The following is a 27,791-nucleotide window of genomic DNA, read 5'->3' on the forward strand; positions in this document are numbered from 1 at the left end:
TGGAGAGGCCTATTTCCACTGGACCCCAGCTGCTCCTTGGATGAAATGTGTCTGTTCATTATTGGGAATGAAGTGAAAGATAGGGGGACCCCGGGGGGGGAGAGAGAGGGGCACCTTTGGGAAATGTCACTTGTTCTGAGCCATGGCATGAGTGTGAGTTCTTTGTGCCCAGTAAATTATATCGGATCGTGTACTATTCAGTACATTCAGAATGAATCTGTCAGCATTATATCCTGGCCATTTGGTGACTTCAAACATGTATTTAGGTCTCAACTGAAGCCAAGCTGGGATAGTATTCAGGTGATTCTCTTGTTTGTGCAGGTGTTCAGCGTGTTGCCCTGTACTGTGTTTTACTGTGCAGGACACTGCAGTGGCCGCGAGGACATAACCTCATGGCATACGAGGGTTTGCCGGAAAGCTTTGACACCCTACCTGTCGTTCAGCATCATTCAGAGGGTTCCTTCTGATTGCTTTTCACAGTATCTTCCTTCATACAGAGCAGCATTTTTTTTGACAGATGACTTTTGTCAGCCCGTAGGCAGATCATTAACAGCAGCACTTGGTCTCCTGCACTGAACATCAACACTGAATATGATCACTCACTATCATGTGGCTGTCTTTGAAAGGCTCCCACCACTTGAATGCCACTGCCCTGCTCATTGCTAAATCTTGGTCTCTGATGGCTGAGAAATTGGGGTGATGATGGCTCAAGGACCAAACAGAAAGTGGTTTTACCATAGGGAGCTTGCAGTATAGTCTGTCCTCTCAGTCAATCCTCTTACATATTTGATGATCAGTAGCTTTGAGTGGCACTTTTCCATACCACACTCCTACGCCTTGTGCCCCCTCCCCAGTGTGCAGTCATGGCTCTGTGGTGCTGCAGGTGATCTGACAGGCAAGGCTTCCACCTGACAGCTTTGATGATGCTCTAAATAGAGCAGAGCTTGACGTGACATCAAGGACATGTTTGACAGCTCCACTCTGCTGTACCTGTCACTCCCCGTGGCTGCTTTTCGCAGGTGTATATCATGTGTGGCGTGTGAGGTGACAGAAGCACTTACTTCTGCCCCTCAGTCCTCATCATTTGGAAAATGTGAGACCCTCCTCAGTGACCCCCTCTTGTTCCGTCACATCTATCAACTGCTTGGTAAGCGAACATGACACACGCCCATAATTCTAGGTGTGAAGGCAGTGATGAGGACTCTCTCTTTCTCTCTCTCTCTCACACACACAGAGAGCCCTCTGTCACCTGGGTCTCTACTGTGCCTGTCGACCCATCTGTAGCATGTTTGGAGCGGATTGACTTTGCCTGGACCCGACACACTCGCTTCGTTTCACATCACAAAGCCGCTGGTTTTCACTGGTTCTCATCACTTCCTGATGAGATCTGATATGTGCAGCCTAGCAAAATGGAAAGAATGTGTGCGTGTGCATGCATGCATGCATATGTAGGCATCTCCCAAAAATCTGCTATAACAATTCATCTTTTGCCATTTTTTAATGATCTCACTACATATGCTAAATGTTCTATGTTTAACAAGGTTATACCTGCCTCTGTGTGTGTTCAGTACACCCTCTCCCAACATAATGGAGTTGTAACCATGTGAGTTCCTTTTGTGAGGGGTTTCAAAATTGACATTATTTCCTTTGAGAAGAAAAAATGGTTAGTAGATAAAGGATATCACCTAAAATTCATTAGAATGCCAAAGTATTAGTATGTATCTTCAGGCATGACAACGATAACGCAGACAAGTTTTGTAATTTCTGCGTTGAAATTCTAAATTTCTGTCTTGTAACAAACAGTTTTTCAAAGGCTGAAACAAAAGAAAAAAGCCCTTTTGCACGTTCTTTTCGACTTTTTTTTTTTAGGACATAAGTCAATAAGTGTACTCAAATGTCATAAGTTGAAGTGTATCTAACAAATTACATCTGGTCCTCATTTGAAGGCCATGTTAAGATTTTTTTTATGGTAGTAGTCTTTGTTTCCAGGGCACTGCAAAGTCAGTTGCCAAGTTAACACCACTGTCTGTCAGAAACCTTTACGGTTAGAGACACCAAATGTACATCTCTGTCCCCAAATGTCTGATACAAACAAAGATGATGTTATGCAAAAATTCCCATTGTAGAAGGAAAATGACTCCACTGTGCAAAAATGTGCTAAAGAAGCAGGTGTTCATATATATAATCTTAATAAGTTATAGTTGCGGATTTCCATTGTGCTGGGGCTCTATGTAAGGGATCATTTAACAGGCATTTCTCTCCAAAGTTATGTGCAGTATTTTCCCTTTCATACACCTGGGCATTTTACTATAGTAGTACATAGTGTGGAGCTTGTTCAAGAGCACCACGCCACTAATTCCTACCCTTAGCAGTTACCTGGTGCCCCTCCTTTAACAGATACGGCAGTAGTTTGTCAGAATCATTGCGTGAGTCCCTTGGAGAAGAACTGGAGCTCATTCAGAGTACAATGAGCACCCACACCAACTCCTACAGTCCAGCCAGTTCTCTCATTGTCCATCTTTGCTTTTCACCAGGATTTCACCACTCAGCATTTTCATTGTGATGCTGCAGCTCAGTAGTGATGCTGTCATAAGACAGTCATGCAGAAAGAATCCCTTGTAGCTTCAGAAAAAGGCACTTTATATTTATTCATTTAGCAGTTTTCTTCAAAGTAATTCGATAGTTGTTATCTTGTTTTTAGCCGACACGTCTGTCCAAGGTGGCCTGGATACTTTATTAATCCACCTAAAATCTTTAGTTAGTTTATATGGTAAAGCAGTGCTACAGATGCACATATATTGCACGTGGCATTGACGAAAAGTGTCCGCTAAAAGAATAAACGTGAACATGTCTTTTCTTTGTGTCCTGTTTTGTAGGTGTGAATCATCCGTCCACCGTTCATTATCAGGAAACACTCATCCTAGTGCATGGTTTTCGTGGTCCAGAGTCTATCCTGGGAGCGTAGGGCATGAAGCAGGGAATGCGCTGGACAGGATGCCAGTCTCACACACACAGTTCAGATGGAAAATAAGTTTTTGGACTGGGACACCAGAAGAAAACCTGTGGGAACTGGCAACCCGTGTTTGTGTCCTTCGGGAATCAGCAGAGCTTTAACTCAAAAGCATAGGGTTTTTCTCACTGGCTTCCTTTGGTTCGAGGAAGCGCCAGTACGCGACTCTGTTTTAAGTGCTGCTTGAAAGTGGGATTCATGTTCAGTGCCAAAGGCAGGCAGCTGCGGCGGGAATAACGGACTGAGACATAGAGAAGGCCTCGCGTTTAGGTGACAAAGGCACCTTGTTGTTGTGTGCCTGAGGTCTCTTCCTTCGTCATTTCCTCTCCATTTGCACTTGTGTTCCGCATGGTGGTTTTGTTACAGTGCTCATTGTCTACGTTAATTTAATATGGTTTCGTTCAAACTCTGTCAGCAGAACGGATGTAGAAATATATGCTGCATATATGCTGAGAAGTTTCTGTAAAAGTTCTTCTCATTGCTTCCTTAAACATTTAAATGCAATAATTAAATTGCAGCAGCATGTATATACACTTTTCACATTTCTTTTCTCTGAGGTCACCACTCATCCTGTCTTTTTCCACACAGTTTCAGTCGTCAAACCCATGAACAGCCGCTTTTGTTGGGGGAAAAAATTGTATTGGGGTTACCTTGAACAATTTCAGATGGAATAGTAACAAAATAGCTGCTTAAAAAAACAAAGTTTAAAAAAAAAAAAAAAATTAAAAACAAAAAATAATCTTCCTCTTTTGTTATGGAATTTCCTGTTGCCTATACAAAGGAGTGCACTTTTAGTAGACCAGAATATGAAATATGTGAAGGCCATTGGATTATCGTACTGCTTGCCTCTGACCTGCTTCTATGGAAGACCTAGCAATGAATAGATATATAAACAGATGGCTGTGTTGTTTTTTTCTGTACATATTTTTTCAAAGGCCAGATGGCATGGGAACAGTCACAGAGGAAGAACAGGAGCAGTTTGAGGACATTCGAAGTAGACTTGTAAGTCTGCTGGAAAACCAGATCGTGCATTTCAGGTAACCCATCTTGCTGAATCTCTCACATGCACCCTTTCGAAAATATTCAATTTATTTTCAATAAGATATCTACTTTTTTGATCCCCGGGAGGAAATTCAGTCTATGTACGTAAATACACTGGCTCCTCAATTTACGAGCACAACTGGGATGGAAATCAGTTCGTAACACAATGCATTCGTAATTCGTTTACTAATAACTCAAAATCAAAAAAAGCTGAATATTGCTGCTGTCACTTACCACTTACAACTTCCCTTATTATTTGCAAAATTAATAAAATAGATTCCTCTGTTTATTTGTGAGGTTATGTAAAATGTTATTTAGCTATAATAAAATAACATGTTTCATTTCAGTGTTTTTTATGAAGCTACTTTCACAACTTTGTATTTTCATTTATTTTAATTTTAACTTCAACAAATTCTTTCAATGCTGATTTTTGACTGTCTCATCCTATAAACATGTGCAATGTTCATCATGTCATCATTGATCACCAGACTCAAGAAACCCAGACACCAGCTGTAAATACTGTGGAAGTGAGTTGAATGAAGGTGCTCCCACACTGTTTCTGTTTTGTCTGAGTGTGTTTTGTTGCCAGCAAACTCTTAGATATGAAAATTCAGCCTTCACTCCCTGACCAACTGAAGTTTTAGAAAATATGACAGTGAAGAGAACACAGTTGAAAATAAACTGGAATAGATTTTCAAAGACACAAACCTAACTTCTGTGTGTGTAACGTGAGAAGTCGATGTATGTCATTATTCGCACAAGTAATTTCAACTGTGTACAGAAGTAGTAAAACAAAAGGTGTTATTAAAAGGTGTGCAATAAAACACATTTCTCCTATATTTAGGGCTCAAACAAACTGTATAATCTTCCTTAAGGGCTGTTTTTTTTTTTTTATTATTTTATTAAATGTTTAATGCTTGTTTCTCTGCACTTGTAGATTTGCAGTCTTCCTACTATAAATACCCTACCTGTAAGCTTTGGTTCACGACCGGTCCTCTCTGTAATGTAACGCTCTTTGAGAAGCTTTAGCGTAACATATACATATGACAATGTGGTTTTCCCCTGTTGCCCATTCTCATCACCTCTTTGCACATCTCCGGTGTAGAGGACCCTTCAACTGGTGCCCAAGAGGCCCCCACTTGCAGTGGAAGGGCTCACTGGGGGCCAAAATCGGCAGGAATCGTTTACCCACACCCTACACGGGCAACCTAATGGCAGTAAACAATGAGCGTAGACAAAGTGTGGATTATGGAGAAGTGCATGGGGCTGCCTCTTGCTTTCCAGTGTGTGCCTCATTTGCGCTAAGGATTAGCAGCAACACGGCAAAGCTGATTAAGGCTGTTCAAGTAATTTGTTAAAGCCCCGACTGCCACCCGCCACCCCATCCCCCTGTAGCAATGGACAAAGGGTTTGAGCATGCCTTTTGAGTTGGCTATATAGCCCTTCACTCATACCTGCATGCATGTGAAACACCCCAACACCCCATAACCTGGGGCTGTGGGAGGAAACAGGAGCACCCAGAGGAAACCCACATGATTACAGAAAGAACATGCAAACTCCGTGCAAAATGAGCCTAATTCAAACACACAGCCCCTGAACTTCCCACTGTACCATTGTACCCTCCACCACTGAATTCATTCCCATTGCTAAGAGTCACCGATTCTGGAAGTTAGAGCTTAGACTGGAGACTCCGCTACCACGCTGTTTTACCTGTTGTTCATTTCTGCATTGAAATACTTAATGAGGCAGACTGTATTAATATTGACCGCTTATTGATATTTCATGCACTGTATTTGAACAAATTATCTTGTTTTATCAGTGATGCTTTTATTAAAAGTGACCTATTTGTGCAATTTGGAGCTGCTCTGATTATTAGCTCCCTCAAAGGTGCAACAGCCGATACCCTGCTGTGATTTCTAGTGCCGTCTTTTGGGCTACAAGTTTCTCTCATCACCACAAGATCCTCAGACTTTTCCATGGCAGCTGACTGATGCAGAGCGGTGTACCTGTGTCCGCAGATACTGCTTCCCATTTGGGAGACCAGACGGAGCCCTGAAAGCCACACTCTCCCTGCTGGAAAGGGTATGTTCCCCTTCCTGTTAGTTCATTGGAAGCTCTAGCAGGGATTCAAAGAAGAGAACATGGATCCACTACAGGGCTTTTGCCTTTCTCAGCGTGCTGCTTTGAACACACTCTGTTTTACTCTTTTTAGCCTGCCTGTTGTGAATTTAAAGTGAAGGGGGGGACTTGAATAGTGTTTAAAACTGAGAAGAGCAGACTGAAGAAAGGCAGATAAGCTTGTTATCGTTCCTTTGTGCGTACAGCGATTGACAGCATGCTTTGCCTGAGGCTTGTAAGTAGTGATGTCATGCTGGTAACCATGTTCTATTGAAAAGGGATTTAGTGATCACACTGTTTAAGTGTGAAACTGTCTCCGTTAGGGGTACTGCCTCAGATCAATAATCCTGTCCCCTCCCCGCACCCAACTCAGGTATTGATGAAGGACATTTCGACGCCTGTCCTGCCTGAAGAGCTGAGGAAGGTGGTGCAGAAGTGCCTGGAGAAGGCAGCCCTCGTCAATTACTCCCAACTTACTGAGTATGCCAAGATCGAAGGTGGGTCTTCGAACCACCATTGTCTCTTAGAGACCCTGAAAAGCTTCACTGAACTGATGTGAGGGGGTAAGGATCCATCTGCCTGATCTAAAGCAGCGTCTGCCCACCGACAAATCATTCAGTACACAGCAGGAGAGATTTACACATTTGCCGCGCTAATCTGTCCCCTGGGCATCCCCCCACCATCGGCTCCCTGTTTTGCCTCTGCAAGCTCTCAAAGTAAATTGTAAAATGAAATTAGCTTCTGTGCTCACCGGTGTTTGTAACTTCTGTTCAGTTCTGAAGTACGGTACCGATGATTCCTCAGGGCGTAGGCCTTGGATGCCTTTGTCATCCGTATCATTTCCTTATCATCCTTTCCATACAGCTCTGCCCTGTGCTTAAATAGTCTTCTCTCCTTCACAAAGGTCATGCGTTTGTGAAATACCCTTTGGAAGTCGGATTCTCGTGGGTTGAAGACTTAATTACTATCAGTTTTAATCTTTCAAATAAATTGTATGCGTTCCTGAGCCCCAAAACTGACATCAGTTTCTGCTAAAATATCACCAAATACTGGTAAAAGGACAGTTATTTCAGTAGTGAACATTACTTATCATAACACAACGTAATAGTGCAGCTTCTCTCATCAATTACTCTATAATACGTATGACTGTCTACCTGCACTCATTCAGTGCTTTAGTACCTTTTATGTACCGTACGCTTAATAAACACGGACAAAACGCACACATATGATACTCACTGTTTATGTATTCTTTCAAGATTTAATGTGAAAACAGAAGAGTAAACACAAAAGAAATCAAGTGTACATGAAGTGACCCTCAGTGGACAAGTGGATGTGGTTTGGACAGTCCAAACGTTCCATGATCACTGAGATTATAACAGGTGAAACTAAAAAAACAAGGGATGATGTGGGTGAGAACTGAACGCAGCACGACACAAATTATCACTGAGCTCATGGTTGCTCCTTTCTGCTCAGCTGTCTGGAGGTGCAAATTCTAAATCTGCTCCTCATACAGGCAAAGAAATGTCTCGTAGGCTGATTTAGGGCAATTAAATGAAACTCCTCAAGTCAAATTCTTTGAAAATTCCAAGGGAAGGCCATACTCTGCAAAACTGTTTTGCGTGTTTATAACTCTTCGCATAATAACATACCTCATCGGAAAGTTTTGCCAACTTTATAATCGTTCTCTGATGCGAGTATCTGAAGTAACTTTGCTTTTGCTGATTAATACCTCTAGATATTTTACTGAAGCAATTCAGTGTGTGTGTTTGCTCAAGGGAACAAGAGCAGTGATCCTTTCCTCAGTGATCCCCTCAACAGCCTACAAAACAGACTGCTGGTGATGAGGTCACCTCCCAAAGAATAAATCCTAATAGCTTTTCTGGTGGTCTCATCAGTCTCCCTCCTTGCCTTGTCTGATGATGTGTGCATGATGCCATAATGCAGAGCACAGGCCGGTGTAGGTGTGCTGATGTCAGTCTTATTTGTGTTACCGTGACAACGTTGCAGTGGATCCCCAGGCTTCTCCAGAGAAAAAACTGGAGGATGTGGTTCGCTTGGGGGAGCTGTGCATCGACGTCCTGCAGCAGAACGATGAGCATCATGCAGAGGTGGGTCTTATTGGTGCCCAGCACTGATTATAAATTCCTCCTTTGTGGTGTGAAACAACAGGGTCATCTTTGGGGAACTTTTACAGTCAAGTTTGATCGCTCATTGAGTCAAGTGTCTGTGTGCAGGTGCCTAAAGATGTCCTTGTAGTATAACAAAGTAAGAACATAGTTATATTTAAGCAGTATAGTGGCACAACAGGTCTTTGGGCTGTGGGTTCAGATGTGGGCTCAAATTCAACTCTACATGTTCCTGCCATGTTTGTGTGGGTTTCCTCTGGTACTCTTGTTTCTTCCCACAGTCCAAAGATACGTGTTTCAGCTGATCTGGTGACTCTGCATTGTTCTCACTGTGTGTGAGTGATTGAGTAAATGAGTATGTGCAATTATCCTGAGATGCAGTAGCATCCTGTCTATGGTGTACCATGCTTATGCTTCCAGGATAGGCGCCAGAACACTGCAGCCCTGTACTGGACAAGTGGTTTTCAATAATGAATGATAATTATATGTTGGTGCTAATCAAAGATTATCGTCACACAATACTGCAGCACTTATTCCCAGCAGGAAGTCTGTCTTTTGGGGAAATAGTTGGGATAATACTTCCACATATACCCTCCCATTACTGTCCACAGGAAGCCCTCAGGCAAGCTGCTTGTAAGTCCTTTGATTCCCCTCATTTGGTAGCAGCTGGTTGTCATTGTTCTGTTAGAGTGGGGCAGGTCAGTGGGAGCTGTCCATCCTGCCTCCTCCACTGACCAGCTCACATTACTCATTACACCAGTTGGGAGCAGCTGATACTTTAGTGGATAGACCTGCTGCTGTCTGATCTGAAGGTCACAGGTTTGAATCCCGCCTCCAGCTGCATCCTTGAATAAGGTACTTCCCCTAAATTGGTCCAGTAGAATTACCCAGCTGTGTACGTGGGTAAATAATTGTAGGTAGCTTAATGTTGTAAGTTGCTTTGGAGAAATACTGTGGAATTTTCTGGAAACAAGCCTGATACAACTTTCAACACTTCAGTCAGCTGAGTGACATTCAGCCAAGTGGAGACAGAGTTGCAGACATTTCAGAACACATACACAAATATGCCAGCGTGCATTTTTAAACAGTACAAGTTGTTTGCAGTTAATGAAATGCGGTATCACAGGGCACTCTATATATGAGTGCAGACAGCTTGCTCTCTATGTACTGCACTTGAACCAGTCGTGAGCTGATCTCAGTTTGAATGTCTGAACTGTTTCCAGTTTGTTTTCTTTTCCCTGCACGCACTCAGGGACGAGAGGTATGGATGTGCTCTGTACACTGTATTTTTTTTTTTTTTGTTTGTTTTTAACTGTCTGTGTCTACAGATATCACATTCTCCTGTCCATCCTTTCCTTTCAACATACCATACGTCAGTGACATAACCTGTTGTCGGAACTGACACTCTTCATTCACGTCTCATTTTTAGCCCTTTTATATGGTTTGCTGTAAAATGTGTGCGAGATGAAACCTTTATCAAAGCATTAAAATAGTTTGGTCTCAGTTCAGTACAGCTCCAGAGCCTGTCTGACGGCACTTTTTATGTCTTGAGCATGTTCACGGAAGCCAAGGTGAATTGTCCGGCCATCGCTTAATCCCTCTACTGATGACAGAAAGTCGTCCAACGGGCAATCGTCTGAATTCTAGAATTAGTCTTTTGAGTGACTTGTATGAGCTTTCATTTCAGTTTTATTTGCCTGAGCACTAGTCTGTGTTACAGTCCTGAGGAATTATTACAGGCATTACATTTACAGTTTTTTTTTTTTTCTCCCCTGCCTGGAGCCTTGACATCTCAAAGCCATTTTAAATGCAGACCATTCACTTGTAGCAATGCAATGTGCAGGCAGAAAATTGCAGGCAAGTGAAGGATTAAATTGCTTTATTGGTAAAAAAAAATAATAATTTTACTGTACATGTGCATATGTAAAATATATCTATGTTTTTTTAAGTTAAAAAAAGAACAGGTTTAATGTGCATCATTTATAACATTTGCATCTAAGAAACCGAAATTCTGCATGTGTACCAGAGAGACATTGAGGCGAAGTCCCTTCAGTGAACAATGTGCTTGTGATATTTCTCTAACACTGCTTTTACACTGTCCTCTCCTTGGCTGCCCCTCCTTCTGTCGCTTTCACGTGACTCATGTCCCACATTGATGCAAGGTTCTCCTTGCTCCCTCTCCAATCCTCTCACCTAGTTTGTGTCTCCCACAGGCCTTCTCCTGGTGGCCAGAGGCCATGGCGGAGCACGCCGAGACCTTCTGGTCCCTGTACAGTGTAGATATGGACACAGCATTGCAGGCTCAGCCCCAGGACTCCTGGGCCAGCTTTCCCCTCTTCCAACTGCTCAACAACTTCCTGCGCAGTGACCGTGAGTGACCTTGCATTTGGGCAGCCCTGGTGTCTGAGCTTGTTTCCCAGAAAAAAAGCTGCCGCACAAACCATGTTAATTAACACCATCGGCGCTGCAAGAAAAGGGGACCTTGTTAAGAAAAAGGTTAACGTTCGATGTTCATTCATCATCATCAATATAATTAGAACTGCAGGGAAAGAGTACTACGGGGGGAAAATGGTATAGATAAAGGACAACAACAGGTATCGAGGCAGAATGAGGTGGTTTAAGCTCCACCCTCAAGGTGGGCATCAACTCTGGAGGGAGCTTGCAGTGCAGCTTGTTAACTGTCACTCCATGTACTGCACAGACCTGACCATACTGAATCTGTGAACTAACAGTGTGTACGATGTGATACACTGAAGCTGTTATGATTTCAGAAATCAATATATACTTTTGAGGATTGCATCTTAAAGTATTGGTGTATTCTGCAATTATTTTTTCACTATACAACGAGGAAGCGATTTGTTCATAGAAACATTCAGTAAACTGTGTGATGCAGTGCAGAAATGGTACACGTTGTAGTGTGTTATTGTTATGGTAATATTTGTGGATTACTGTTGTGTCAGAGTGTGCTGTGAGTATAGAGAGAGCGAGGTGTGACCCTGTGTGGGGAGCAAGCACCCCCCCGCCCAGGAGAATGAAAAGGCTAATGTTAACAATAAAGAAATCCAGCCCATGAGGATGGAATTAGGTCTTAATGAAGCCCGAAGTGCCACCTTGCCCCTCCTCCTGCTTGTTATCTGAGAGAGCCTCCTCGAGAGCGGAGAAGAGCAGGGTTCCTCTTGGGCCCCAGGGTCAGGAGCAAAGCACCTCATCTGTCGCCTTCCTTCCCTGACTCCACCCACAACTTTGCCCCTCTGTCAGTGCCTCTTGTTCCATAGACCATGGTTTTTCCCCATCAACATGGCTCCAGTGTCTGTCAAATGGAATTAGTACAAAATCAGTTATACTGACCAGAAACACAAAGATTATTGCTGCTGTCATTGTTTTCATCAAAAATGTCATTTCAGCAACTTCGTATTCTGAATATGTGTTCATCATTACTATTGCTTGCTATCTTTAATAAATATAATAATAAGGAAATTTATTTAGGTTAGATACCATGCTGTCGGGTATGAACAGCAGGGCCGTTTGTGAGACTTGAAGCAGCAGCCTTCTGGTTTTAAACAATATTTGACTTGCTGCCCATCATTTATCGACTGCCCGTAAAGCTAATCAGTAACACCAGCTTTGTCCGCTTCCTTTATATGTGTGGCTGTTTCCTGTCTCATCACAGCTCACTTGTGCAACGGTGTATTCCACAAGCACTTGCAGAGTCTGTTCATCCCCTCAGTGGTGCGCTACATCGACCTGATGGAGTCCTCCATCGCACAGTCCATCCACCGTGGCTTTGAGCAGGAGACGTGGCAGCCCGTCAAGTAAGGCCATCTATTCCCATTGAGTTTGTCAAGCGCCATGACTCCTCTTAACTCGACTGCAGCAGAGTGTCAGAGCAGTCCCACACTGGTCTTTGGGCCTCAGAGACAGCCGTGATGAGCTGTGTGATCTTTAAGTTGAACTGAAGTGGCTGCTGCATACAGTTGCTTCCAGTGGTTGTTGCTGATCTTCTCTACAGCTAATGTCTGATACTGTACAGGCTTCCCTCGATTTATGGAATTAATGCTCTCAAACTATTGTGGATATTGAAATTTTACATTCCAATTCCCATTTTTTTGAACTGGAAAATACTACTGCATTCCCAGCCCACCTAAAAACCCCAACAAATTCTTCCAAATATAACTGAACCACTATAAAACACCTATATAACTATCAACCCATGATTTCAGCCCAATGTAAAACAGTTATATTTACACACTTACTGCTCCAGGGTAATTCCTACTTTTGTTTTTTTTACTTGCTCAGCTCCCTGCAAGATGACCAATCAACCTAACAGGTATCCATTGAAAACATTGCATTTATTATGATCAACTTTCTAAAGCTGTGCACTGTTCCCAAAATGCCCAGGCATACCTGAGAGACCATCAGCTGAACCTTTCCTGCCAGTTGCTGTGCTGTCTCCAGAATCGTTAAATTAAATAGCACACCCAATATGGCCAACACACTCCTGTGTAATTTCATACTCTTCCCATAGTTCCCCACTGTCATGCCAACTACAGTACATTACTGCACTTATATGACTAATATGACTTTTAAATTTTTTTTGGACCCACTTAAGATAAATTTTGTTAGTTTTTTTTTTTTTTTTTTTTGCATAAATTCAAAATTGGGTACCAAAAGCCAAGAGCTGTTAACCCAAAATTTTGGGTGAAGAGATTTTGTAAATCAAGGGATGCCTGTCATTTTTGATACTTCTTCCAATCTAACGCTTGGAGTCATGTGAGCACCTGCTGTTTAAATGTGTAGTGGACAGGAGAGCAGTGTCCCAGCTGCATCGCAGTAGTAAGTAGGGGAGAAAAAGCATATCTTGATCTGTCGTTTCTCTACTGTTTTGCATTGCATCGCTATGCTGTGCTATTCCTCTCACAGGACAATAACTGACAACCTTCCCAGCATGCCTCTGCCCAAAGTGCCCAACCTGTCCCTTACCTTGGCCCAACTGCCGAGCTTCTCTCCGCCCTCGTGGATGGGCCCCCTGTGTGACCACACGTGTGTACGCCAGGGTGGGGGGCGGGGGGCATGTCTGTATGATGGCTTGACCACAGTGAGCCGCAGTGGCATGTGCTGGCTGGGCATCAGGAGTCCGTGGACAAGGCAACTGGTGCCTCAGAATTCTCTCCCCTTTAAGAGCTGAGAAGTGTGTCCACCGGTACAATATTCCTAAGGTGTCACTGGAGATTGTTGAAAAAGTTGTCAAAACATTGCAGACAGAAAGACTAGTAAATTGTCGATTGTCACCCAGAAAGACATTGAAGTTCCTTTTGTCCATCTGTCAGTGCCTCTCATCAAGCAGGTTAACCATCCCCATGGCAGACCTGTAGCTGTGTGCCTTGTGCCCCAGTTCAGACTGCGGTTCTCCATCCCTTTTTCAGAGCTCCACTTTAATCACCTTATTATGAGCCTGGACATCATCAGTGCAACACACGGCAACTATATATATACACACACACTCATTCACTCAGACATACATTATTTTTCTCTCTTTGGCTCCATTCATTTCATCATAGTTGTTTTGAAAAGCTGGGAAAAAAGAGAAAATGGAATTTTTTTCACTGTGCTGTAATGACTAACTGCAAGTGTTACAATCTGAAACATCACATCTATTTTAGAGCTTAATGGTGCATGTACTGAAAAGGCTTTCTGTCAATGTGAGACTGTCGCAACATAGTAGCTGTGCAGTATTTGGCATATTTTCCAGGGCATAAATGAGGTCTGATCAAAAATTTTGAGGACTTTGTTACAGGTGGCAATACAGAGGCAGTGAGCAACACTGAGGTTTGCAAAGGAGAAATGCTGACCTGTCGAGGAGCAAGCCATTTCCCCAAACCTTGTGCCACTATTGAGAAAGGCATGTTGAAAAGCAAACATATCTATCGCTCGTCATAATAAAAACAAGTGGAAAAGAGGAGCAACGTGTGCATTGCGTTTTGCATGTAAAAATGGTAACTAACACACACACACACACACACACATTTTCAGAACCGCTTGTCCCATACGGGGTCGCGGGGATCCGGAGCCTACCCGGCAACACAGGGCGTAAGGCCGGTGGGGGGGGGGGTACACACCCAGGACAGGACGCCAGTCCATCGCAAGGGGGACCCCAAGCGGGACTCGAACCCCAGACCCACTAGAGAGCAGGACCTGGTTCAACCCACTGCGCCACCGCGCTCCCCTCACTTTGAATATGATGGCACATATTAATGGTATATGTACAGCTCTGTTTTAAATTAAAGCTAAGTCTTACAATTTTTTGATCAGACCCTGTGGGAAGAATAAATGGAGATCTCCATGATGTCATTCAAGGCCACAGTAATAGTCCTCTGCTGCTGAACTGTGATAGTGAGGCATTTGGAACTATTTTCAATTAATGTTTATCAACTAATTTTATTTTTCATTCTAGCTTGCATGGAGTAAATTTACCCGATATGCTGTGAGTATGGAGTCCTAGTAGCTTCTGTGTGAAGTTCATAGCCTTGTTGTCTTTTCTTACTGTTTTCTTCCTGTCATATCTTTCATGTGTGATGTTTGTTGAACTGATGAATGCTTTCATGTGCATTTATTTAATTTTTTTTATTGTGATGCCTGTTCCTTGATGCCTGTTTCCCACAACGTGCCAAAGCCAATTGTCAGCCGTATCTGTAACACAGCCGCGGAAAGTCACAGATTTGTAAGCTCCACCGTATGGTGCAAACACAGAGGTTTGAGTCCTCTTACATCTAAATGAACATTTATTCAAGTGGAACAGACCATGTGAGACAGGTTTCTGTACAAGTTCGAGCTCCGCTACCTCACCTGTCACTGAAAGGTGGGAGCATTTTGGGAGGGACTTTGTCATTGTGGGACCAGAATATTGTGGGTTGTGTCTTGGGGGATGTGGGTCAGTTTGTGCTCCGCTGGGATTTTTTTCACATCTTAGCAGCAAATTGTTCACCAAGTGTTTGCTGCGAGGGGGGCGGAAGAGGGGAGGTGCCTGGAGACGAGGAGGAGACATAGGGGCTAATTAGGCAAGAGGGGACTCAGTGTTGCACACATTTAATTGCACTGCACATTTGACAAACGGTTTGCGCCGAGCACCACTTGTGAAGGTGGCCGTCTTTTAACGGCACATCCCGAGCTGCTCGCCGGCAGCTGCCGAGTGTCTGCGTGACTGCGGGATTGGCCGCGCCAGCGTCTGTGGAGGCCCATCTGCGTTAGAGAGCTGCACTGAGCCCAGCGGGCTTCAGGGAACTCTCTAATGGGTCGAACACGAGCCAACAAACAGCGCTGCGCAATTTTAACTGTCAGGGAACAAAGGGGGGGGATTCAACATGTTTAATTTGAAGAGCACTGATAAGGCAGTGAAAAGCAAATGTTTATATGAACAATGCTAAGGTATTTTAATTTACATAAACAACTGATGGAAGTGGACATTGCTTGAAGGGAGGGCATATTTTACACATTTTACACTGAGGTTAAGGGGGCGCGTGGTGGCGCGGCAGGTTCAGCCAGTGCCTGCTGTGTGGCGGGTCTTGGATTCGAGTCCTGCTTGGGCTGCCTTGGACAGACTATGTTGCTGGGTAAGGCTCTGGCTCACCACAACCCTGCTTGGGACTAGCGATTGTTGACAATGGATGGATGGATCGATGGGCGGGCACTGAGGTTAAAGCTTAAAAGTGCATGCAGTGGGGTATGTAATGCAGAAAATGTTAAATCAAGTAAGCATTCTCCACTGGAGGCATGTTATCTTCCAGGACTTCTATGACAAACCTTACAGCCGTCCATATCCAGGTGCCGTCTCACATCAGTCATCTGTCTCATGCCTTAAGTGGACTGGTATTTTATCTTCCATCGAAGTAAAAGCGTGTCTGCCTGTCTTTCCGTCTCTCTCTCTGTCCGTTTCCCAGTAACGGCTCAGCAACATCAGAGGACCTGTTCTGGAAGCTGGATGCTTTGCAGACATTTGTCCAGGATCTGCACTGGCCAGAGCCTGACTTTGCCAAACACCTGGAGCAAAGACTGAAACTCATGGCCAGTGACATGGTGGAGGCCTGCGTTAAGAGGTGGGAATGCCTTGACCTTGGTCCCTGTCTCCATCTTCATCTCCACCTCCCTGTTTCAGCAAATATCTTCAGCCAAAATTGACCCCCTTACAGCTCTGTCCTGTCCTTCACTTGCAAAATGTCTGACATCCTTTTGCTCCTCCCCTTGAACTGTATCCCTCTCACACCTTCAGGCTAGGCATCATCACCCACCTGGCTGGATTTCAGAAAGCATGGTGGGTGGAGCTGAAGGGATGCGTCATTCGTTGTACTGAACATTGTTTCCAGACTCCGTTGTGCTAACAGTGTCAACTGTTTGTGAGGTGTGAACGAAATAGCCTTCTATTTTGAATGTTCGTCAAATGTTCATTTACGATTGCAGCAGTGCCACAAAACGTGTTGTTCGCGTGAGAACGTGCTGTACGAAGCAGGGGATCTGGGGACAGCGAGACAGCGAGGCGGTTTTTAATTGGTCCCCGTGGACGACCCATTTCACATGGCCTTTTATTGTCTCCACCAGAACAAAAGCTGCCTTCGACGCCAAGATGCAGAAGGCCGGCAAGTCGACGGACTTCCGGGTGTCCCCGTCCGTCTGCACCATGTTCAATGTGCTGGTGGATGCCAGGAAGCAGTGCTCCAAGCTCTGCGTATTGGACTCGGGCCAAGAGGTACTGTGTCCCTGGAGCCTTGAGCCTCCTGTGGAGACTGGGCTGTGCGAATGAGGAAGCTAAAATCATCAACGCTAAACCTGCCGCCGCAGCCTCTTCTGCATGTTCCAAAATAAACCTTGGATAAACTTGTGTGACGATGCATGCAAGGAGCGGGCGCTGCACAGGGTGGTTTGTGGGTGAAACGTGTGAGGAGCGGACGCAATACAGCCTGGTCTGTGTGGAACCTGAGGTAGAATAGGACAGTGGGTCTAAGCCATAAACACTGGTTTTTCTTAAACCCTTGATTTTCCTGATTATATTTTCCAAACAACAACATTGATTGTCTTTTACTTTCGATCTACCTCGTCATTATGCATTTAGTTTGTTTAGTAGAGCCAGGGTTAGTCTTAGGTGGGCAGCTAATGACACAAACTAAAACTACCATTTTGGAAACATGTCTGGAAAATATGGATGGCAGGACACCTAGAGCAATCCCTTGATTTAGGAAATCATTGCATACAGAAAGCCTATTTCCCATTATTTTAAGTGGGAAAAATAATAATGCATTCTCATCCCATCCAAAACCCACAAACCAATTTTCCCAAATATCCTATAAAACACCTATGTAACCGTGAATCCATTATTTCAGCGCAATATAAAACACTTCATGATTATCAGACACTTAATGAGGTCATTAATGGTTATGTGTCTTGGCAGTACATTTAGGAAACTAATTGTGCTTGTATTATATCCAGTAGACAGCAACAAACATTCAATAATGTAGTTTATGTTAAAGAGACAAGTGCAGACAACAGTTTAAAGTAAAGAAGACAATTTAATGAACTGTTACTGTACTCAGTGAGTAAAGAGAAGAACAGCTGATTGTGAGTTGTGGTGGGTGGAGACAGGAAGAGTCTTGGCAGTCATTTTTGCACTGACATGGCATAAACGAGTGAAACCATAATACAGCAAATCAACAGGAAACAGCTGATGGTACACCAGTGCTGTAGAACTACAATAGATTACTTCTACTTGCACAACATGCAACTTTCCAAATTCCAACTACTCAGTTTGTTTTTGGACACACTTCACATAAATTTCATTATACTGGATTCTTTTTTTTTTTTTTTTTTGTTCTGGAAATCAGGCTGGGTATCCTAAGCCAAGAGCCATCATACCAAAATTTTTAATACAATGAGTTCTTAATTCGAAGGTTACCTGCACAGTTACAGATCCTTTTTTTTACCTCGTCTTATTGGTACGTGTAACATCATTCATTGTCTGTGTCCTCTGCTCGGGCATTTCTGTGAGTAGCTTGTGTTCTCCTCAACGTTGTTTCAGAAACCTCAAGTGTGAGAGTCGGCCTTTGGCTGAGGACCTCCTCCATCCTGTCTGTGGGACTGTTAACTCTCAAACTCGGTCCCAGCGGAGGTCATACTCACTTAACTTTGCTTTTTTCTCCATTCTCATTCCACTTTAGAGTACATTTAGTCTTCCTCAGCAACGGAAGCGCCTTCATCAGCTGCTCTCCCACTCAAAGACATACAAGATAAACTTGTGTCGACTGCTGAGAAACAGATCGTTTTCTCACCAAGTAACCTGGGCACCTTGCTATATTGATCTAATGGAATTTGCCGATTAGTAGCTATAAAAACACCCTTGAAATGCATTGCTTTGCAAGTGAGTGCTCTGTACTCTAGAACCATTTGGACTTTCTCCTTTTCGTCATAAAAAATTTTCTAGTGCTTGGTTCTTCTTCTTTTTAACAGCTATAGCTGAAACATGACTTTTTCACCTAGTCAAACAAAGAGAACAAATAAGCATGTGAGGCCTCACCGATTCATTTGTGTTTGTATTTGCTTTTATTTGCTCTCATTAAGAAGGCATAATCACTTGTCATTTGTCTTGGAGAGAACAAAGCCTTTCTTAGAATAAACCTAATGTTTGAATCAAGGTGTCTAATATTTGAACAAAATTATTCCTTTTTGACCGATCTGTGTGTTATTGTGATAACAGCTGTCGTGCTCACTGTCCTTCAAGACACACAAAATGAATTCAAAACCTTTGATTTGCCTTTCATTTGTTTTTGTTCTTTTCTTTTATTCCATTGTCATCTTCTGCACATCATTGTTTGAATCCAAGACCGATAAACAATGGGTAAGTGTGTTCTGATATATTTTTTTTTTTGGGGTCTTTTACCCCACTCTGCACTGTTGTCGTTGGTTCATGTATTGCACCATATATATATTTTTCTTTTCAATAGCCTTTTCATGTTTTATTTCTATATTACCATTATTTGCTCATTTTTATTTTAACTTTCTTATTGCCAATAAATATGTAGCCTGTTCTGCTGAATTTCTTTATATGTCTAAGGCCAGCAGTTTTAGATTTTAGTCCACACAAAAGCAGAGGTTTTCATTATCTGTTAACGCTGAATAGGGTTTTGTCGGTTTTGTTACTCCTTTTCATAACACCCCTGAAAGGTAGAGGACTGAACTCTCAGAAGTGCGGAAATAAAATTCCTGCGACACAGTGAAGTGAATCTGATGTCTCACTGACTAATGGCTGAACTTCAGCAATACAATAGGGAGATACAGGCTTTTGTGTCTCATTCACTTGTCAACTCAGTAGTTTGGTCTTTCTGAATTCTTGGCACTTACTAAAGTCTTTCAGGACACAGCGGCATTTTTTGGTATATTTTAAAAAATTAGTTTCCTGTATAATTTTGCGTGTACGTAGAATCATTAGATTTACCCATAATCTGCCTTTTTTGTGTCATACTTTCAGTGCAAGATTAAACTGCATGAAAAAGCTCTTTTCCACAAGTAACTCTTAGCTGACAGCTATCAGATAACTGTGACTCGGATGAATAACTGTGCTTTTTGTTTTTATGTGCATGGCGAAGGTCTCAGCTTTCAGCCACTACTGTAATAATTAATGTCCATATGCGCTGGAGACCAAAAAAGCAAACACAGGCGTGTTAATTGAAGTAAGAAGTTCTTAAGACATGCCGCGAGTCCCCTGTATTCAAAAGCAGCCATTTCGTGTCGTGAAAAAAGGAGAAAAGAAAATTGGGACTGCCCAGAGTGACCCCTCTGCACCTTCAATTTGTCACTGATCGCAGGGCTTTGTTGATCTGAAATTTTTAATTTCACCGTTCTTTAGAGGTGCAGTAAAAGGGCATTATGGCGGGGATGAACTCCCGCCTGCGGCGCTAGCACCAAAGGCTTCCTTTCACCGCCGCAAATGCACGCTCATTCCCCCCAGCGTCCGCAGTGCAATTTAAATACACGCTGAATAAGAGTTAGCGGACATGAAATGGCGGATTAATTGAATCTAGTGTGAGTCTTTGGTTCTCCCAGCTGGACCAGTCCTTTAGAAAAACACAAGGCTGTCCTAATTGTGGGGAACACAAAAAGTATCCTTCAGATTCCTTCGCCCCAACCGAGGGCGGGAGCTCCATTCACACACATAATGGAGCCATTAGCTGCTTAACTCAGCCTCGAACATGGGAAGATTTTCTCCGTTGAATTCGGAGCTGTGGGGGTGGCGTTGCCCTGCGTGTTTGGATTGCTCTACGTGTTTTGCGCTGCGCTGCACTCAGGATGACCGTTCGCTTGGGGGGCTTCTGCTCTTTGCATGTGCAGCCACGTTGACCTCATCTGTTTCCTCTCCCTAGCAACAGTACCACTCGAAAATTGACGTCCTCATCGACCAGGCCTTCAAAGACATGATTTCCACGCTGGTCTCTAAGGTAGAGTACTAGCACACGAGGTGTGGTCTACAGCGGTGGCCTCTGCCTGTAGAGATGAGGAAGGCGTCAAGTTATGGTTTTCTTTGGGTTGCAATGAAGCCATCTCAATACACAGATATATCTTCATTCCCCCCCCCCCCCCCCCCCACTGTCTCGTGAGGGAGCTCAAGGAGCACATGCTAACGGAGGGCTCTTGAATGTGTGTCTTTGAGCAAGGGCTAGCTGACGGTACACAACACGTGGACATTTCAGAGAGCGTTGACAGGAACAGCTCTCGTATGATGTTGGGGGAAGCATCTCCGTCCCGCTCAGCGTGTCAGGATTTTACACCCCCTGACTGTGAAATCAGTTCTGCTTTTATGATGAGTGTAAAAGGTGACTGTTTTTTTTGTTTGTTTAACATGCCTGCACGGCTGCATATAATTTTTTCCTCCCCCTCTCCCATTTGCAGTTTACTGCTGTTTTAGATGGAGTCCTGTGCAAACTGTCCAGATATGATGAAGGCACCCTCTTTTCCTCTATCCTTTCCTTCACAGTGAGTAGCATGTTTTTAGCAGGTGGTACCATTACTGAGTGTTTCATCATGCCTTATATAATCTGTAGTAACACTCGTATCTAAAACCGGACTATTTCCTTTCTTTCATTTTAAGGTGAAAGCAGCTGCTAAGTACGTGGACGTCCCAGTAAGTACAGTACTAACCTAACCACTGTGTGCTGCAGTAAATGACACTACATGAATACAAAATAGTAAAATAATTTCCTGTGAAAATTAACTATTTATTTGTTTTGCTCTTGGTCGTGACGGGTAACGCATCAAAAAACCGTAACATCAGACTGATTGAAAGACACATGGGGGGGCTAATTTCAAACTCAGTTGCAAGTAAAAAAAAAAAAAAAAAAAAATTTAGCCATTTTCGCGAATGTTGATAGTGGGTGGTCACAAGAAGCTAATGAGACACAATAACAGCGCTGATTACGAAGAGCCTTTAGGACAAACAATGAGACGGAAAGACTCTTAATTATGGGAGGAACATGGAACGCATAGCAACAGAACTGAGACTCAAATTCTGACTCGTAAGTTGACCGCAAAAAAAAATATACATTGATCAGAACTTAATCCCTGACATTATTATAGAAGACTCATTTTCACTCTGGTTTCTTCATTCGGTATAGTACAGTACATTACCGCAGTGTCTGAGTCAAGCCTTGGCTCCTTTGAGCATAATCACATTGGACTTCTGAAGCATGTTTCCCCCAGTGCTTCACTTGAGTTGAAAACTTCTTTAAAATTTCCACTGAGACTATAGTTATAATTCTTATTGTTGTTATTATTACTGCGGGACAAATAGTGCTCTTCAAAGTGAGTCATGGTTCTAGACGTGATTAGGTGGGCGTTTTACTTCTTATTGAACGAATTCACAGTGGCACTACAGGCAGCACTGTTGCCTTCCAGCTCTTGGGTTGTTGGATTGGCTATGGGTTCGAACTGAGGACAGACTAGAGTTTGTACGCTCTTCCTATGTCTGTGTGGGTTTCCTTCAAGTGCTCTGGTTTCCTCCCACAGTCCAAGGACACATTGCAGGTGAAGTGGTGACTCTACCTTTAGTGTATGCGAGTGTACGAATTAGTGTGTGTGATTACCGTTTTACTATGGTAAGAAGTGCCATTCTCCAGGGTACAACTACAGGCCCTGTCCAGGGCTTTGAACACAGTCTTCAGGTTACAAAGCTGTGTCCGTAAGCAACAGTAACATGTTGTGCTGCCTATACATGACTACGGAGATACGAGCAGTGCTAATTTGTCACTTTGTAATGTTGGCGTCACCTTGATCTTTAGTGCAGGGATAAAATAAATGTCATAAAACCTGTTTCAAAGCCTCAAACAGAGAGGGGCAGTGAGGAGCATTTTAGTGCTTCTGCTGCAGATGCACCTGTGCGCTTCTGTCACACACCTTCACTTGGGGTTGGGCCTTGATTTGGAAAGTGGCTCACTTTTTCTGCCTCACTAATACACACCTGCGCACGCACACACACCTGACGCCTTGCACCTGGAGAGAGGCGAGATCCACAGCAGGAAGCCAGTTCTGCAGCACCATATAATTAGAGCAGGTTTCTGAGCACTTCTCTCATCTGCTGATCGTCGTGGACCTATTCATCCAGGTTAACCAGTCATTAACCCACACTTAATACGTCCCCTTGTGCACTGTTCAGTCAGCTTTAATGACCGATCCAACCTCCCCCACCCCCACTACCTTTGCCTGCTCAAGTGCAATGTTTACAGGCATCATTTGTTCTACACCCAACTTGTTCTCCTGGAATTGCAGAGCATGTCCAGAAGGAGCTGTTAGAGCACCGATCGCTGTTACCTGTCGTGTCGCACCAGTTGGATCGAGTGCCTGTAGTGCCAAAAGGCACAAGGGGGAACCTCGGGATGAGTTCTGTCTTTGTTGCACCGTGACTTCATTGTGACAGGGCAAGTGGCCCCCTGACCAGGGCTCTCCCGCTGCACCGCAACTCATGTCTGCCGTCACGGAAGAACTCCTCTATTTCCTTGTGAGCCAAGAGCGGAACTTACCCCTGCCTTCAGGTCCACTCGTACCCCCTCGTTGAGCGGAGACGAGCCCTGCCGCTGTGGAAGGCCAAACCAGTCACCCCCCTCTGGTCCCGTGTAGGGGTGGGCTGCCAGCATATTGTTTCATTCTCACACAGAGTTCTGTCTTCTCAGGTTGGAGGAAAACATTAGTTTATCAAATATAATTAGCACCATGTAATTACAGTAATTAACATTCTTCTGAGCACTGTTGTACTTTAATAAATTTAACGGAGTGACATCTCCGAATAACAGTGTTTCACGGCTCTGCCGGCACCTTCACAGACATGAGTAACTGCCACCTGACCGTTTCTATACACCTTGAGAGGCGCAAAATTCTTTGAAATGGAGTTTATCGGTATCTTTATTTATTGTGTTGGAAGCGTTTTATGTACATGTTCTCTTAATGTTCGGGTCACCTTGGCCTTTAATTTATTTTCCTTAACTTTTTTTGCAGGAGAAATTCAGATTAAGTGCAGAGTCTGTCTGAAGAGTCGAACAGTAGTTTCCCTTCTGTGACCTTTCATGCAGCTTTGTCTCTTGTTTTTGCATTGTTTTAGAAATTGTGTACATGTCAGAACTGTGATATATATATACGAAAGATTAGTGGGGCAGCTGGTGGTGTGGTAGACAGAGCAGCTGCTTTTGATCTGAAGGTTGCAGGTTTAAATCTCGTCCACTGCTGTAGTACTCTTGAGCAAAGTACTTACCCTAAATTGCTTTGGTAAATGTACCCAGCTATATAAACGGGTAAGAATGTAGGTAGATTAACATTGTAAGTTGCTTTGGGGAAATGTCTAAGATGAATGTGATGTAAATGGTGAACTACCAAGCAGTTCCGTCATATCTGACTTATGAAGACTCCGAAGGGGAGAAAGGAGGAGACAAAATATGCACAAAAAAGTGCTCTTGAGTGTGAACCTCTCAGGTGTGACACAGGATACCCCCCACATTTCACCCTTTCCGAATGCATGCAGATTAGTATGACGTGTGCAACCGTGTGGTGTGTATTACTGGTGTATATTTTTTGCAGTTTAACGATTCTTCGTACAGTCATATCCTGCAAGGGTTACGATGCAGCATTTGGCTCTGTGGGCTGTGTTTCCACAGCCCAATCTGCACATCGGCAGCTTGCTGTACATTAAATCTAATTTAGAAAGAATTTGCGCATCCTGTCCTACAACTTTAAAACCAAGAGCGCTGAAAGAAGGAGGGAGGCAGCCACGGCAGGCAGTAATTATGACTTCATGAGCGGTCTGGAGAGGGAGAGGAAGGGGTATGAAACGGCCAGGTGTGTGAGACATTAGTGTGGCTGTAAGGTGACACCTGCCTGTGTTGCACAAAGCTCTTGTAGTGCAGGAGACATTCTTCTCCGCCCCCTTTGTTTGTGCACATACTTCACATCTCAAATAATGCTGAAATGTCTAACAATACGGTCCAGCCAACTGTGCACAGTTGGGGTTGCATTACAGGACGACAGTAGTAAAAATAACTTCAGCTCACAAGAATAGGCTTTGTTTCCAAATGCCAGCCTGTAAAACTCAATAAGTTTTTTGCAAACACATTACATTTACCTGACACTTTTCTCCAAAGCAACTTACAGTTATTAACCATTTATAGGGCTGGTAATTCTACAGGGGCTATTTAGGGTAAGTACCTTGCTCGAGGGTACTACAATTGGAGGTGGGATTTGAACCTGTGACCACTGGATCCAAAGGCAGCAGCTCTAACCACTACAGTACTAGCTGTACCTCAACCTTGGATCCTTCTGCAAATGTGAACACAAGAAGTTGAGGTACAGGTTTTTTTTTTTTTTTTTTTTTTCTTTTTTTTTTTTTTTAAATTCTGTTGGTTTGTCCTTGCAGTTGTTCTTTAACAGTTCAGTACTGCACTGTTACTGTAAGCAAAGTTAACAGCAAATTGCTACAGCTCCACGATCTTCTGCTGTCAACGGATGGAAAAAAAAAAAATCCTGAAAGTAGTCTTTTGTCTTCTTGGACTCAAAGCGGTTCAGATATGGTGGGAAAAAGCGTGGATCGATATCGTTTTTCTTTTTGTAAACTGACAGTGCAAAAACCAGAATGACTGCTGATGGTTGTTAATTAACTTGTAGCTTTGACTGCGAGACGCGAGGGAAGCCGACACAAAAGCTTGCCGTCTTGGTGTGTTTTCCATTTGGCGAGTGTTTCGTCCTTGGTGCCTGGTCAGGGAATGTGTCTATTTGTCCTGTCCGCTAATTGAAGTGCTCCCTGAAGGATGTGTGTTTCTCTACCCCCTCCCCCCGAAGTCCAACTGGGGGAGGGGTTGATATAAAGCCGAATGTTGGCACCAGAGCTCAGTTTTGGGGTCACCAGCACCACCTCCTTTGGATCTGATCTCTTCTGGCTTGATTTCTACTGGCTTCTGTTGTTGAAATTCAAATTCCTTCATTGTGACTGAGAGCCACCGAAGCCCCTGCACTTTGATTCATCTCATCTGGACTATACATTTAAACTTTTTAGCCACCCTTTACTCCTCAGGTGCCATTATTTCTGTTTGTGATGTATGGCAAACTCACCTGTGCTCAGAAAGGCCCCTCAAGGCAATATATTCTTGTATGATTATGAATATTAAAGTAGGAATAATGTAGCCGGACTGTTTTGAAGGGAAAGTGTGAAGAACTAATAGCTCTAAACAGTCAGCTGCTTGTTGCCTCGTCCCGTCCCTCCCCAAATTTGATTTTAGTGTCAGCATGACAATTATACTGTACTTACCGTACTCTAATTATCCTAATGAATGTGGCCATTAGGCAATAAATGGTTAAAGAAAAAGAATTCCAAAAGAAAAGTAATTTTGCTGGATTTCTCCTTGTCCCTCAGAAATCAGCAGGAGAAAACAAACTGTCCTCAGCTGCCAACTCGGACGCTTATTTTTCCATCGCGTTTGTCAGAAAATTTGAGGAACATATTCATTTTTTTTGGTAGACCTTTTCATAGAAGACGGAGGAGTTTGGAGTTTCTTATGGCTTTGTCCTCTTAAATGGTGCAACGCTTAAGAAATGATTGCGTTTAATTTTTCTCGTCTCTCTGTTGCTCCCTGCCTTGTCCTCGGGTTATGTGCGTTTACTCTTTACCTTTATGCTTTTTCAGCAGTTTTTGTGGGATCATACCGGGGGCTCAAAGAAAGTGTCATTTTTTAAAATTCCTTTAAAATTCAAGGCTAACATTTATCACTAAGGGTGTATTTTTAAACAAGGCTTTCCAGGGTGAGAGCCTTTCCTCTTATTCCCCGTGTAGTGCTCGCTCTCCTGCTTTTTTCCACAGGCACACAAAAACTCCCTTTTCTCCCTCCTCGTTCTCCACACAGAAGCCTGGGACGGATCTCGCAGACACCTACATTACCTTTGTGAGGGAGAACCAGGACATCCTGAGGGACAATGTCACAGAGGAGCTGTACACTGAGAAGGTATTTGAGGTTGGTATCAGCCTCGTACTGCCATATAGGATTCACATAAAAAGAAACAATAAAATGAGACGCACACCTTAGATGACACCACCAAACTCTGCTTTCCTGGTGCCTCCTTTCTAAGGGTCATCTACCATTAAAAACACATGACCTACATACTTTTAAAATGTGTGTGTTCTCATGCTATTGTCTCTAAATGTGGGGGGATTTAAAATACTGAAACGGTACATTTTTCCTAGTTCTCATACAAATCATTTTTTTAATTAAATTTTTATTTTGTAGGATGGGAAAAGATAACCACCCCATCCCAATACTCAAGAAATTGATTCAGCAAAAGTATGGAAATGGAGAAGTAATAACTTACTCAAGGGGGGGCGGCTGCTGCTGCTGTGTGGTGGATCTGGGGTTTGAGTCCTGCTTGAGGTGCCTAGCGACGGACTGGCATCCCATCCTGGATGTCCCGCCGCCCCCTTCAGCCTTGTGCCCTGTGTTAGGCCCTGTGTTAGGGGGTTAGGCTCCAGCTCGCTACGACCCCGCTTGGGGCAAGCGCTTGTTGACAATGGTAACTTACTCAAACTGTGTAGGACTGAATGAGCACCAGGTGTCCCTCAGAGCAGGACAGGAATACTGCATCATGGGAGATTCTCGTGCTCATTCAGCCAAACGAGAGAACCCGGAGCAGACTTGGGCCTTGCCAGAAAGATTTGTGTCACGTTGTTGTGGAACTGCCAGAAACTTTCAGTGTTCAGATTGTCATCATCACAAGTGATCAGCATCAACTCGCATCAGAAAAGTCCCAGCAAAAGTGGGTAAAAGGAGCTCATTGTTGAGGGTTCTGGTGAAGACATAAAATAAAATGACATTCCTTTAAACAAAGAATAATGTTTCCTGAAAGGCTGTGAACAGGTGTTATTGTAAGGTTTAAGTAATTATTTCACAATCAACTTTTTTTTTTCTCCCCCCCCCCCCCAGCGGTCCACTTTCGTACTG

General features: G+C 43.5%; 1 protein-coding gene across 2 annotated transcripts in view; it reads left to right on the plus strand.

Annotated features, from left to right (window-relative positions):
• LOC108931435 (calcium-dependent secretion activator 2-like) overlaps nucleotides 1–27,791 on the plus strand; it is an 86,807-nt gene that overhangs the window by 54,856 nt on the left and 4,160 nt on the right. The window contains exons 14-28 of one of the 2 annotated variants that reach the window (XM_029246819.1): nucleotides 3,946–4,047; nucleotides 6,070–6,133; nucleotides 6,543–6,666; nucleotides 8,177–8,277; nucleotides 10,509–10,665; nucleotides 11,966–12,107; nucleotides 13,216–13,335; nucleotides 14,747–14,776; nucleotides 16,230–16,385; nucleotides 16,885–17,032; nucleotides 19,157–19,171; nucleotides 20,694–20,768; nucleotides 21,220–21,303; nucleotides 21,419–21,451; nucleotides 26,703–26,810. In XM_029246819.1, coding sequence (XP_029102652.1) covers nucleotides 3,946–4,047; nucleotides 6,070–6,133; nucleotides 6,543–6,666; nucleotides 8,177–8,277; nucleotides 10,509–10,665; nucleotides 11,966–12,107; nucleotides 13,216–13,335; nucleotides 14,747–14,776; nucleotides 16,230–16,385; nucleotides 16,885–17,032; nucleotides 19,157–19,171; nucleotides 20,694–20,768; nucleotides 21,220–21,303; nucleotides 21,419–21,451; nucleotides 26,703–26,810 — 1,459 coding nt within the window. The remainder of the gene's footprint in view (nucleotides 1–3,945; nucleotides 4,048–6,069; nucleotides 6,134–6,542; nucleotides 6,667–8,176; nucleotides 8,278–10,508; nucleotides 10,666–11,965; nucleotides 12,108–13,215; nucleotides 13,336–14,746; nucleotides 14,777–16,229; nucleotides 16,386–16,884; nucleotides 17,033–19,156; nucleotides 19,172–20,693; nucleotides 20,769–21,219; nucleotides 21,304–21,418; nucleotides 21,452–26,702; nucleotides 26,811–27,791) is intronic. The other variant, XM_029246815.1, reaches the window with a different exon arrangement.

Source organism: Scleropages formosus, chromosome 2 (genome assembly GCF_900964775.1).
Source record: "Scleropages formosus chromosome 2, fSclFor1.1, whole genome shotgun sequence".
NCBI lineage: Eukaryota > Metazoa > Chordata > Actinopteri > Osteoglossiformes > Osteoglossidae > Scleropages > Scleropages formosus.